Source organism: Tachyglossus aculeatus, chromosome 2, assembly GCF_015852505.1.
Source record: "Tachyglossus aculeatus isolate mTacAcu1 chromosome 2, mTacAcu1.pri, whole genome shotgun sequence".
Taxonomy (NCBI): Eukaryota; Metazoa; Chordata; class Mammalia; order Monotremata; family Tachyglossidae; genus Tachyglossus; species Tachyglossus aculeatus.
In genome coordinates, this window is record NC_052067.1 from 58095591 (window position 1) to 58108969 (window position 13379).

General features: G+C 42.2%; 1 protein-coding gene across 6 annotated transcripts in view; it reads left to right on the forward strand.

Annotated features, from left to right (window-relative positions):
• The window catches only part of QKI (QKI, KH domain containing RNA binding), a 207416-nt gene that overhangs the window by 188952 nt on the left and 5085 nt on the right, over window positions 1-13379 (forward strand). The window contains exons 5-7 of one of the 6 annotated variants that reach the window (XM_038759089.1): window positions 7692-7779; window positions 9277-9570; window positions 12671-12745. In XM_038759089.1, the coding sequence (XP_038615017.1) occupies window positions 7692-7779; window positions 9277-9570; window positions 12671-12745 (457 nt within the window). The other 5 variants (XM_038759100.1, XM_038759128.1, XM_038759080.1 and 2 more) reach the window with 5 other exon arrangements.

The following is a 13379-nucleotide window of genomic DNA, read 5'->3' on the forward strand; positions in this document are numbered from 1 at the left end:
TATTTTCCCTCCATGGAGCTTCTGACATTTAAGTGCTTACTATGTGCCAGGCACTGTACTAAGTGCTGGGGTATATGCAAGCAAAGCAGGCTGGACACGGTCCATGTTCCACATGGGGCTCACAGTCTTCACCCCCATTTTACAGATGAGGTAACTGAGGCCCAGATAAGGGACGTGACTTGCCCCGGGTCACACCACAGACAAGTGACAGAGCTGGGATTTGGACCCAGGTGCATGGAAAGGAGATAGCCAACTTGGGCCCTCTGCCGGGGTCAGGGATGGAGGTAATAGTTGCAGTACCGGGCAAGATGTCTTTGTGGCAGCCATGACTGAAACTGGATAGGAAGATGAGCCTTGGTTGTTTTGCTCCTACAAAGAGACCCTCCCAAAACCCTCACTTTGGCTTGGGAGCAGTATAGAAATTTACACAGCTGACATAATATGCCAACCTCTGGTGAATTCACGCTTCAGTTGTTACTCTGCATTCTTCAAGAAGTGCTTCATACTTAGTGCAAATTTCTTGACTTGTAGGGGTGAGTGCTCAATAGCAGTTGTGCATAGTGGATAGAACACATACCTGGGAGTCAGAAGGCCAGGGGTTCTAATTCCAGCTCCACCAGTTGGCTGCTCTGTGACCTTGGGCAAGTGATATCACTTCTCTGGGCCTCACTTATCTCATCTGTAAAATGGGGATTAAGACTGTGAACCTCATATGGGGCAGGGACTGTGTCCAACTCGGTTATGCGCTTAATACAGTGCTCTGAACACAGTAAGCACTTAAATACGACTGAATGAATGAATGAGTTTGCTTGTATTCTCAGTGCTTAGTACAGTGCCTGGCACATAGTAAGTGCTTAACAAATACCATCAATGTATAAATGCCTCCTTTTCTCCCAAGAATTAATATATCGGCAGTGTAGTGGTCCTTTTTAAGTGGAAGATATACTCAGAGAAACGTGTAGAACATTAGAGTGACCTGGAGGAAAGGGGAATCCAAGAGACATGGGTTCTAATCTGGCCAGCAGCACTTTTCAGCTGTGCGACCTTGGAAACGCGTCACTTAACTTCTCAGAGCATCAGTTTCCTCATTTGGAGAAACTGGTGATGAAATGCTGACTTTCCTCCCCCTTTGACTGTGAGCCCCATGTGGGACAGAACGTGTATCGAATCTGATTGTGTTGTAGCTAACCTAGCACTTAGCACGATGCTTGACATATAGTTAGTGCTTAACAAGCACTGTTATTATAAATAGTAACAGTAACCCTCAATAGAAAGCAAATCTGTGTTCAAGGAATCTAGTTTAGCAGCTAGGCGGAGATATCTGGGGAAGCTTCTGAATCAGTTCCTTGTGGGCAGGGAATGTGTCTGTTTATTATTACATTGTACTCTCTCCCAAATGCTCAGTACAATGCTGTCCACACAATAAGTACTCAATAAGTACAATTGACTGTCAGGAAACATTGATTCATTCTTTCAATCGTATCAAGTGCTTACTGGGTGCAGAGCACTGAACTAAGCACTTGGGAAAGTACAATATAACAATAAACAGTGACATTCCTTGCCTACAACTAGCTAGTCTAGAGAGGGGGCAGACAGACATCATTAAAATAAGTTAACAGATATATGCAAAAGTGCTGGTGGCGCGGGAGAACAAAGAGAGTAAGTCAGGGTGATGCAGAAGGGAGTGAGAGATGAGGAAATGTGGAGCTTGGACTGGGAAGGCCTCTTGGAGGAGATGTGCCTTCATTAAGGGTTTGAAGGAGGGGAGAGTAATTAATTCATTCAATCGCATTTATTGAGCGCTTACTGTGTGCAGAGCACTGTACTAAGCTCTTGGGAAGTACAGACGGTCCCTACCCAACAACGGGCTCACAGTCTAGAAGGGGGAGACAGACAATGAAACAAAACATGTGGACAGGTGTCAAGTCATCAAAATAAATAGAAATAAAGCTAGATCCACACCATTAACAAAATACATAGAGTAATAAATATGTACAAGTAAAATAGAGTAATAAATCTGTACAATCAATCAATCCTATTTATTGAGCTCTTACTGTGTGCAGAGCACTGTACTAAGCGCTTGGGAAGTACAAGTTGGCAACATATAGAGACAGTCCCTACCCAACAGTGGGCTCACAGTCTAGAAGGGGGAGACAGAGAACAAAACCAAACATATTAACAAAATAAAATAAATAGAATAGATATGTACAAGTAAAATAAATAAATAGAGTAATAAATATGTACAAACATATATACATATATACAGGTGCTGTGGGGAAGGGAAGGAGGGAAGATGGGGGGATGTCGAGGGAGAGAGGAAGGAGGGGGTTCAGGTGTTGTGGGGAGGGGAAGAAGGGGTGGGGAGGAGGCGAGGAAAAGGGGGGCTCAGTCTGGGAAGGCCTGAGTAATTATGTGTCAGATATGAGGAGGGAGGGCATTCCAGGCCAGGGGTCAGCAGAAAGAAAGGTGAGTTGGAGGCACAGAGAGAAGGTTAGCACTAGAGGAGCGAAGTATGCGGCCTGTGTTTTAGAAGGAGTGAAGTGAGGTGAGGTAGGAGGGGGCAATGTGATGGAGTGCTTTAAAGCCAATGGTGAGGAGTTTTGGGATAGGCAACCACTGGAGATTAGAGCATGTCTACTAACTCTGCTCCATATTGTCCTCTCCCAAGCACTTAGTACAGTGCTCTGCCCACAGCAGATGCTCCAAAAATGGTATTGACTGATGGACTTTAATGTTGGGGGCTCTGGCTCCCCTTTTTAATGGGATCACAGCCTTTACTCAAAACTCAGGTCCACCTCAAGCAAGAATGAGGCTTTGGCTTGGGAAAGCCACAGCCATGATCAGATGTTGCCCTTCTGTTCCGGCTCCATTTAGACGTCCTCGGTACTCCCTGGTGAGGATCGCTAGGGACCAGGCTAAGCATTTCCAAATGGCTTCCTTCCTGCTGCAGTTAACAACTGCTACCCTTACTCCAGTGAACCCTCCTCTTAAGCCAAGCTTGATCACTTAGTTGTTGTCAAGGCCAAGTTTGTGTGCACGACACTGAGTCCAGCAGAAAGGTCAACTCTACCCCTACTCTATGTCAAATGTATAACCTGCCCATACTTTCTCCTGCCACCCTTGGTATATCAGATGCTCAAGGGTTCTTACTACCACTGTTTCTACTACTGCTGCTACTACAAGGAGTAAAACAAGCCCACCATTTTTCCATTAGGATAAAAATCTAGCCGTTGTTATCTGTCACCAAATAAAAGCACATTGGAATGCATGTGTTTGTCACGTACTTTGAATATGTTAAATGTTTTGCCCTTGGTATTCACCCCACCCTTAGTTCCACAGCACTGATGTACAGATCTGTAATCTGTTGGAATGTCTAACTCCCCTCTATAATGTAAAATCTTTGTGGGCAGGGATCCTGTCTACCAACTCTGTTGTACTGTACTCTCCCAAGCGCTACATACACTGCTCTGCATACAGTAAGTGCTCAATAGATACCAATGATTGATGGATGCATTGTGTTCATTATGTTGGATTTTTTTATGGTATTCGGTAAACACTTACTGTATGCCAGGCACTGTCCAAAGACCCGGGCTAGACCCAAACTAATCAAGTTAAACACAGTCCCTGACTCACTTGGGGCTCACTGTCTTAATCCCCATTTTACAGATGCGGTAACCGAGGCCCAGAGAAGTGAAGTGATTCATCTTCATCATCAACAGCATTTATTGAGCACTTATTGTGTAGTAATAGACGATTCCCCGCGCCCCCCGGCAAGTGAAAGACAGGGCCTCTGCTCTCGAGGAGTATACAGTCCAGTATATTATGATTTCTTTTCCAATCCCATTTGAAGCCCTCAGGATGTGCTCCTCTATCGTTTTAAGTCACAGAGGTTGCATCTCGGTTATACCCCTTTAGGATCCCCTGAATCTGAGATCACTGGACAGAATAGGACCATTCCTTTTCAGGGCCCGTAAGGGAAAGCATAATCAGTCATATTTGTTGAGCGCTTACTGTGGGTAAAGCACTGTACTAAGCGCTTGGGAGAGTACAGTATAACAGAATTTGCAGACACATCCCCTGCCCACAATCAATCCATCCACCCATACAGTATTTATTGAACACTTACTGAGTGCCGAGCACTGTACTGAGCACTTGGAAAAGAGTTGGTAGACATGATGCCTGCCCACAAGGATCTTACAGTCTAGAGGCCCACACTATCCCTTTCTTCATTTGGAAATTTCACTTGGCTTCACACCTGGATGTTCAGTGAGTAGTTTTAGGAGCTTCCATTGAAGACTCACAGGTTTCCGAAGCACAGGCGGCTATTCAAAACATTTCACTGTTACATTGGGCATGAGAAATAGGAGAGAGGCTTTGAAGAATTAGAGGGGATGAAAGACTGGAATATATCCTAAGCAATGCAAATCTAGCTTTACGGGACCTTATTGTTGTCTGCTTTAAAGGAGCTTCCTCTCTCTACAAATGAGTGGCCTTTTTTGGAGCTACTCTCCAGATTGGGTGCTGTGTCTTTGGAGCTTGCCTTTGAATCCCAGTGCAAGAGAAGCTTTGTTCACAAAGAGCCCCTGCACAATTGCCCAGAGCTAAGATAGATGACATTGGCATGCATTATTTGATCAGCTGTCTAGTGGGAAGAAAGAGGATGGGTCAGATGAAATGGAGGACCACGGCTGAAACACCAAGCATCAACCCAAGCAGCTGAAAAGTGAGGGGCACTTCTAATAATAGAGTGGAGGCCTTCCCAGGGAAGACTGCTGCAGGGACAGCAGACTGCCCCCAAAATTACCGTGACGGTCAAAGGAGAGGTGGCAAGCGACCGGCAATTTACTCGGTACAGTCAGATGCAGGCTGGCCAGAAATGCCAGCGTCAACTGGCATCAGGGTCACGAAGGAACCCCTTCAGTGCCAGGAATAATTACATATTGTGTAATGGATAGTGCCATCTTCTGGTAAATACTTCTGGTAAATACATCATGCAACTGCGTAGGTGGGATATCTGGGTTCCATTCCGAAGCCCCCCCCGCCCCCTGCAATTCTTACCCCTACCATTTATTCAATTTCCACGCCCATCTCCAGAATACACAGTCTTGAAACCTGCAGGCGTGGGTTGCTGCAGTCGTTCAGATTCAGTAAGTGAGATCAGTTAGCATATGCTTTAGAAGGGAAGAGCGAAACAGCTCAATGCCAAAAACCAGAATTCATTCAGTCGTATTTATTGAGTGCTTACTGTGTGCAGAGCACTGTACTAAGTAACAATACAGCAGTCGAGAGACAAGTGCCTGCCCACAATGGGCTTACAGTCTAGAGGGGGAGATGGACATTAAAATAAATGAATAAATAGGGAAATAAATGTGTGGCAGATATATGCAGTTATATACAGATGTCTAGGCACAGGCCCGGACATCGAAACCCGCGCCCTCATGGCAGCTTCCTGCTGCTTTGGCGCCTCAGGGCCCCGATGCCCCACTTGCTCAGAATGATGAGCAGAGCGTGGCTCAGTGGAAAGAGCATGGGCTTTGGAGTCAGAGGTCATGGGTTCAAATCCCAGCCCCGCCAATTGTCAGCTGTGTGACTTTGGGCAAGTCACTTCACTTCTCTGTGCCTCAGTTACCTCATCTGTAAAATGGGAATTAAGATTGTGAGCCCCACGTGGGACAAGCTGATCGCCTTGTATCCCCCCAGCATTTAGAACAGTGCTTTGCACATAGTAAGCGCTTAACAAATGCCATCATCAGCATCATTATTATTATTATTACAAAGTTGGTCACCGACCTGGGTAGCATTGTCAGTTGGATGGCAAAGGTACCAACCATGGTACCATGATGGTAGTTTTCAGAAGCATAGGTTTGCAAAGTATTCAAGTACACTGAAAACAAGAATAGAGGTCCAGGGGTGGGTCATGTGTTCCGGGTAGAGTAATCTGCTACTCAGAGCACACAAAGGAACATAACTTTTAAGTGAGAAGCAACATGGCCTAGTGGACAGAGCATGAGCGTGGGAGTCAGGACCTGGATTCTAATCCGGACCCCACCACTTGTCTGCTCTGTGACCTAGGGCAAGTCACCTCACTTCTCTGCACCTCATTTGTGAGCCCTTGTGGGACCGGGATACAGTGCTTGGCACTTAGTAAGCACTTAACACACATCATAAAAAAGTGTCATCCGATTACTCCTCATAATAGAAAGAAAAAATGTGAACAGTGAGGGCTTACTTTCCATTTTACTGATGCTGCTCTTCTGTGTAAATGAAGAATGAGAGATACTCCTGATTTTTGAAATTTGAAAATGTATTAAAAAAAGAATAAATCTGCATGCAACTCCAGAATACCAATGGCTGCTTTTTGTCTCCTGTCATTTAGAGCAGACGTCTTTGGCATTTACTAAGCTTCTTTATGTGAATTTGGATTAGAATAGTGAAAATCGCTCTAACGCTTCACAACTTGTGTGAGATCTTCAGAATGGTATTTTTAATATGTAGCCCTCAGATGAGAAATATTTCAAGTATTGGCATTTGCTTAGTTAAATACTTCATTTAGTGTGTGTCTCGTGTTGTGTGGAAATTGTATCATTAATCTTATAGTGAAATAGCATTTGCATTTTCAAAAACCAGTTGGTGTGCTATTAGATTATCTAATGAAGGCAACACAATCATTTTTTTACTAAAAGTTTTATATAAGCCTTTATGTCACTGTTCTGCATGTCTAGCTTATTTTATTTAGGAATGTTAGAAAGAATGCAATATTAATTTTACTATTCACAAGGCTCGGGAGTTCTCAAACAGTCTTGTGATCTTGTTAATCATTACCAAAAAGTTTAGAAAAATAAAAGACTGTTTTTCAAAATTGCTTATAAGAAGAAGTATTAAATTTAGGCTTACAATATTTAGTCTTGTGAATCAAATTATAGTACTCATCATTTATTTCCAAACTTCGTTATTTATCTTGAGAGATAGAGCTTATCTCTCCATACAGATTATAATACCTCCGTGCAGTGAGTTGGAGAGAAGTCAAATCAACCCATATCTTTTCTTTGAAATGACTATGAGTCTCAGTAAACCTTATAATAAAATCGCAGTTATTTTGATTGTTCTCCTAATCTAGGAGTATGCGTCTGGCGCTTTGTTTTTAACATGGGTTTTCTAGAGGGGACTCTTGGAGATCTTGCCTTTTAATTCATCTCTAAACATGATGGGGAAATATGAATGGTCTGGTTATGTTAACAGTTGAAAACACCAAAAAGCCCAGTATTGTGTCAGCCTATAATGGGTTTTTTTCCTTTTCGTTTTTCTGCTTTTCCCATTACTAGTGTAGAACTATAGTCAGTAGTCAGTTCAGTGAAGTCAAGATTTGGTACGTTCTGCCTCCCTAACTCAGTTTTGTTCCCTTCTTCTAATGCATTTCCTTATTGATCAGTCAGTGTGTGAGCACTTACTTGGGTAAAGAATACATACGTTACCAGTAGGCCGGAAGTGACCATTTTCTCCAACCAAGTGGTATATCCCTGGGTGACTAGTTTCTTCAGCAGGGACCTCTCCCTTTGGGGCCTAAAATCCCCTCCTCCTCTGCATTTCAAGCTTCTTGGGGTTCGTTAAAATTATGAGTTTCGATCGAGCCATTGAACCTGAAGGTGTTTCTGAAAATACTCAATAGTCCGTGCTTTGCTTTTCCCCTGTAGGCAGAGGGGGAAGACAGCCTTAAGAAGATGCAGCTGATGGAACTTGCAATTCTCAATGGCACCTACAGAGATGCCAACATCAAATCACGTAAGGATAAGCCAGGGGCCCCAGGGGGACGCCTGTCTCGGCTGTTTTTTTGTCTACAAACCGTTTTTTTTTCTTTCTTTCTTTTTTTTCCTTTTGGCAGAAGTGTTCCTGAACAGTAGCAGATCTGTTGAAGGAACTGGGACACTTGGTGCAGAACCAATATTCCCGTTTTTAATGCTTTCTCAAATTTGAGACATTCTGTTGACATTGTTTCCCTGCCAATTTGTCTGGGTTTGATATTTTTAAACATTTTTGTTACTTTATTTTAACCAAAGTTCAAGCTTTTAAAAACTAGAGTTGCAGCCTCGTTTTATTAGCTTCAGGAGATGTGACGCTTCAATTGCGTGCAGTAAGCACCTCGGATGTGTGTTGATTTTTGTATCATCTAAACAGGTTAACCTTATTTCACTGAAAACATTTCGAAAGGGGGAACATGTTTGAAACCGTAGACAGTCGAGCTTATCTGTATGACATTCTTCCCTGCCATCTTGCTTGCATGTCTTCCCTCCGATATACCTATATATTTTTCTATTGATTTCATGGGAGAGTTCACAGAGATTGGTGTTGTGATGGGCCCTTCCTTTTCTTATTTTGGTCTAATATGATGTCTTTGGGAGTGTTTTCTTTTATCTGCAAGTTTACAAATGATAAATTAACCCTAAAGAGAGAATGCTAAGCAGATATGAAGATACTCTGGCATTTGATGAAGCGGGGAGGGAAAAAATTGAAAATTTTGCCCCAAAGTCACCACAGTTGTGATATTTACTTCCACTCAATCTCATCTGTTGAGCCCCAATTTTTAAAATGGGTCTACTAATCCAAAGGGTTGATGTGGGATTTTTTTGAGAGCGGGCGATTGATGTGTTACGATAATAATGAATTTGAGCCTATTTTCCCATTTTCATGTGAAGAGGGTAACCCCTGAAAGCTAGTGGCACGAGTACGCCAAACTGTCCGTATTTTCAAATGAAAGTAGCCCACCTTTCTCAAGTTTGAAGTCTAGTGTATCATTTCGTAGTATCTACCCATAGTTTCTGTGGACTCTAAATGCACAGTATTTTGCACATAATTTGTCCATATAAATGTGTTTTCCTTGTGCCTCCTGCATGCATCTTAGTCCCACGCGGTCCCGAAAGCCCACGTAATTGAAATGTGCGGACTGAATGAGGTTCCTGTGCTCCTGTAACCATTTAATGGTCCAGCTCACTGTTTTTACAATAGCTTTTTTTTGTTTTTTAATTTTTGCATGTGTTTTTCTTAATCACACGGGGAGAGGGAAAGCTGTTTGCATTTGATTGGTGTGCTTTGGCACTTTGTGTAATCAGCGCATGTACTAATGATTTCCTTTTATTTTTCTTCCTTTCTGCTTTTTCCTCTCTCCTCCTCCTGCTCCTCCTCGTCCTCTTCCTGCTGCTCCCCAACTTCCCTCTCACGACCGTCCTACTTTGTACCGCTGCCTCTATACTTCCTTCTCAATTTCTTTGCTTACTGTAGCAGCCCTTGCCTTTTCTCTTGCAGCCACAGCCCAGGCGCCGAGGATCATTACTGGGCCCGCGCCTGTCCTTCCACCAGCTGCCCTGCGTACCCCTACGCCAGCTGGCCCTACCATAATGCCTTTGATCCGACAAATACAGACCGCTGTCATGCCAAACGGAACTCCTCACCCCACTGCTGCAATAGTTCCTCCGGGACCCGAAGCTGGTTTAATTTACACACCCTACGAGTACCCCTACACACTGGCACCAGCTACTTCGATCCTTGAGTACCCTATTGAGCCCAGTGGTGTATTAGGTAAGTGTCTCTCCCACCGTGGTTAATTCCCCTGTGGGCCAAGTTTCAAAATGGTGCCTCTATCCTCCACCGCCCCCCCACACCTACACACACACCCCCGACACACACTCACACACACAAACACACACACACACACACACACACTGTGCAACTTAGAGATAGTGCAGCAATTCAGTTGGAATTTGGGGTTTCGTTAAGAACGAATTCCTAAAGGGATTACCAAGTATATATATATATATATATATACATATACATATACATACACATACACGTATATATATATATATATATATATATATAATTTGCTGGGGGGTGGGAGAGAGGATTCAGTCGTACCATATTATAAGATCATGGCCTGTTTCTTTTTTTCCCCCCAACACAATTGTTCCCCATGTATTTTTTGCTTGAGACAGACAGATATTTCATGGGTTTGTTTTTGTTTGTTTTTTTTCTGAAAAACTGAGTTACATTTTCATCACATTTCTATTGACAAAGCCCTGGAGTGGGACGAAGGGGTGATCATTGCCATAGGTTAGTCAGGCGATTTGGGGGGCCAGTTAGAAGGTTGCAGCCAAGTACATATGATGCCAGAATATCTTCTTAGGGTTGCAGATATAAAGCTTGAATGGTTTCTCCAAAGAATAGAGTAATTCCTGAATGCATTTTAAGAGGGGTAGAAGTGAAAGACAGGGAAGAGGTGAATTGCAAGATGGCCTCCATCACCTTTCAAGGGGTTTCTTTAGGGTGAGCCTTGAGAGAAGGCTGGGCAAAAGTGCCAAAGTACATGGGGCTTTCAGGTAGAACAGGGCATAAAATAGATGAATGAGTCCTTTGGCGGGACATTTTGAATGCCACTTGTAGAGAAGAGCAGAGATCTTAGTAATTTCATTGAGTTTAGAACTGCGAGACAAACAAAAGCAGTGTGCTCAGCAATATTACTGATGCCTTTTTTTTATAGAGTGGATTGAAATGCCATTCATGCCTGATATTTCAGCCCATTGACTTGCTGGATGAAGGACTAGAATACAGCAGCCGTTATAAACCGACCAATCAATCTGGAACAAACTGTTTCATTGCAAACCTTTTGTTTTATCAGTTAGAATTTGAATATTTTTTTTCTGTTTTTTTTTCCTCTCTCTCCCTGAATTGCTATGACCTTGGTGCTGCGTGTATTGCTGTTGATTTCTAGAACTTTGATCTTGAAAGATTTTTCAGCAGCGATATAGATTTACACAAATTCTGAAACACTGGACACTGAGATTCAGTCAATAATTTGTTGAAACAAAAATTCAGTGCTCAATTAAGTGAAGACTTGATGTTCTGTATGTTATCTGTGTGTGGTGCGTGGGCACAGTTGTGCCTTGGGAATTATGGAAAGAAATCCTCTTTTTTTTACTGTGACCTCTGTTTTTCATTTCTCACTAAATCATTGATTAAAATAATGTAGTGGTCAAAATCACATGACAGAACTGTTAACAAGAGGCTTGTTTCTACCGCAGACTTTTCCTAAAGCATTAAAAAATAATGTGTGACATTTAACCCCAAATTCTGCCATTTTATTAATATTCTATCCCGTAACCCCACGCATGCTTTTTTTCTTTTTTTCCCTTTTTTTTTTGTGTGTGTGTGTGTGCGTGCATCCATCCAGCACTCCTCTCTGCTGGCACCCATAGCATCTGTTGCTGAGGAGTTTTGCTATTCAGTCTATCCTGCAAAAGTGTAACTCAGCCACCAGCTGTTGTTTCGACAGTTGGAGTGTAAGAGCTGTGTGATTTGACCGTGTAGAATTCAACTCTTGTGATTACCTCTGTGAGCTCTACTAAAGGAAAGAAATGGCATTGAAAAATTTTACTGCTTAGAAAGAGCATAGAGGCCCCAAAGCAATATTAAAAAAAAAATATGGCGCAAATTGTTGTTCTATTTTTCAAAAGAGGCTAGATGAGTGACCGAAATATGTGGAGTGGGAAAATATCCCATTGGCAGAAATAGGTCAATATAGACGAGACCTCATTAATATCGCACTAATTCTAATTAGTACTTTTGTCCTAAGCAGTAAAAGGCCAAATGCTTTTTTAGACTGGGGAGAAATTCCAAATATTTCTAGCTCCTTTCCTTGCTGAGTTTTAACACATATACACACAGATAACATGCATGCCATATGTCCATTTTCATGTTAAATGAGCAAGCAGTGCCCTTCAAAACAGATGCGGCCATGTGTGTTGGTGGTAGGGAGGAGGAGAGTGATATTAGCATCAAATCTTCATTGGTGACTAATTTTTAATTCCCTTCCTTTTATCTTTAGGTATGGCTTTCCCAACGAAAGGCTAAGAATTCAAGAACGGTCTTAACCGAACCCTCATCAGATCTGAATTTAACAAATGCTTAGTTTCAGCAGCCTCGGGGAAAAATAAAAATAAAAAAGCTTGGCCTAGCAGTCAGTGACTTACTTGCACTTTTTTGCACATAGATTATCAAATGAAATTTTGCCATTGATTTGGTTTAGCCTGTATTTTGATGAAGTAGCTGTAATTTATAAATGAGTGTATAGTAGTATACTGACTGCTAAGTGTTCTATACTGTTTGCTTTACTAATCACCTAATTCATTGCAGTTCATACTTATGACTTAAAAGTTTAAAACCACAATCTGTAGGCTGGAAGAATTGCTTTTAAACTTTTGCTAAGTGGTAGAAACTGGAAGCGGTCTTAAGGTTAGCAAATAATTGTCAGTATTAAATATGGCATTATTTAAATAGTCCTGCTGCAAGAAAGGCACTTCAGTGAATATGTGACTAGTAAAGCTTTAAATGTGCTTGGGTCTAATTGATTTCATGAGAAACTGAAGTTTGGGGATCTCAGATGAATGGATCAAGCAGGTTAAGGCCAGAATATTATAAATGAATGCAATTTTAAGCTCCACAGACACTCCACATATTCTGGTTAAGATTTGAAATGATTGTGCCTTAACTTGTTGCTTTCTTGAAACAAATCTTTTTGTTTTAGTAAATGAGCATTGAAATCCATTTTGATAAACCCTGCTGTTAATGTTGATTTCTTTGTGAATGTTTTCTAACTTTGTCTTGGTAATTGCAATTTAACTAGGTGCGGTGGCTACTAAAGTTCGAAGGCACGATATGCGAGTCCATCCTTACCAAAGGATTGTGACCGCAGACCGAGGTTAGTTTAGTTCTGCAGTTCTTGTTTATAAGAAATAACGTGGGATGTACATGAAATTTGCAACACCACATCTGGTGAGGAAATCTTCTCCCCCTTCCCTCTCCCCACCCCCTCCACTCATCCATTTTGTGTTTGCCCTTTTCCGATTTGAGTAGCGATTACTATGAAAAATTGGTATCTTTTAAGGCATTTCAAAAGTTCCTTGGTTTCGTCCTGTCCCCAGACCGTCCAACTGTAGGCGTGCGTAACGTAAATTATCCTGACCCAGTTCGGATACGTTTGTTTCCCGTAATTCTTTTGCCCCTAAATCCACTATTTTAATTGGCCCGAAAATATATCAGGTTGGTGTCGCAAAAACACACTGGATGGATGGGTGCTTAATGAGAAAGAAGTAAAGATGCCTCCTGAGTACATTTGGAGAAATCTGACGATTTAGTTTCCACTTTCTTTTGCGATAAAAGTTTGGGTCTCTGCCTAGCCACAAGGACATACTTACCCGAAGTTAGCAAAGTAAGGACTGTGAAGATAACTTTTGGAGGTAGTTGAGCTTCTCTAAATCGGTATACTCAGTTTCCCTCGTCCTGCTACATTTTCTTGCCAAAATAGATCCTTCGGTATCTGTCATTTGCTGCTA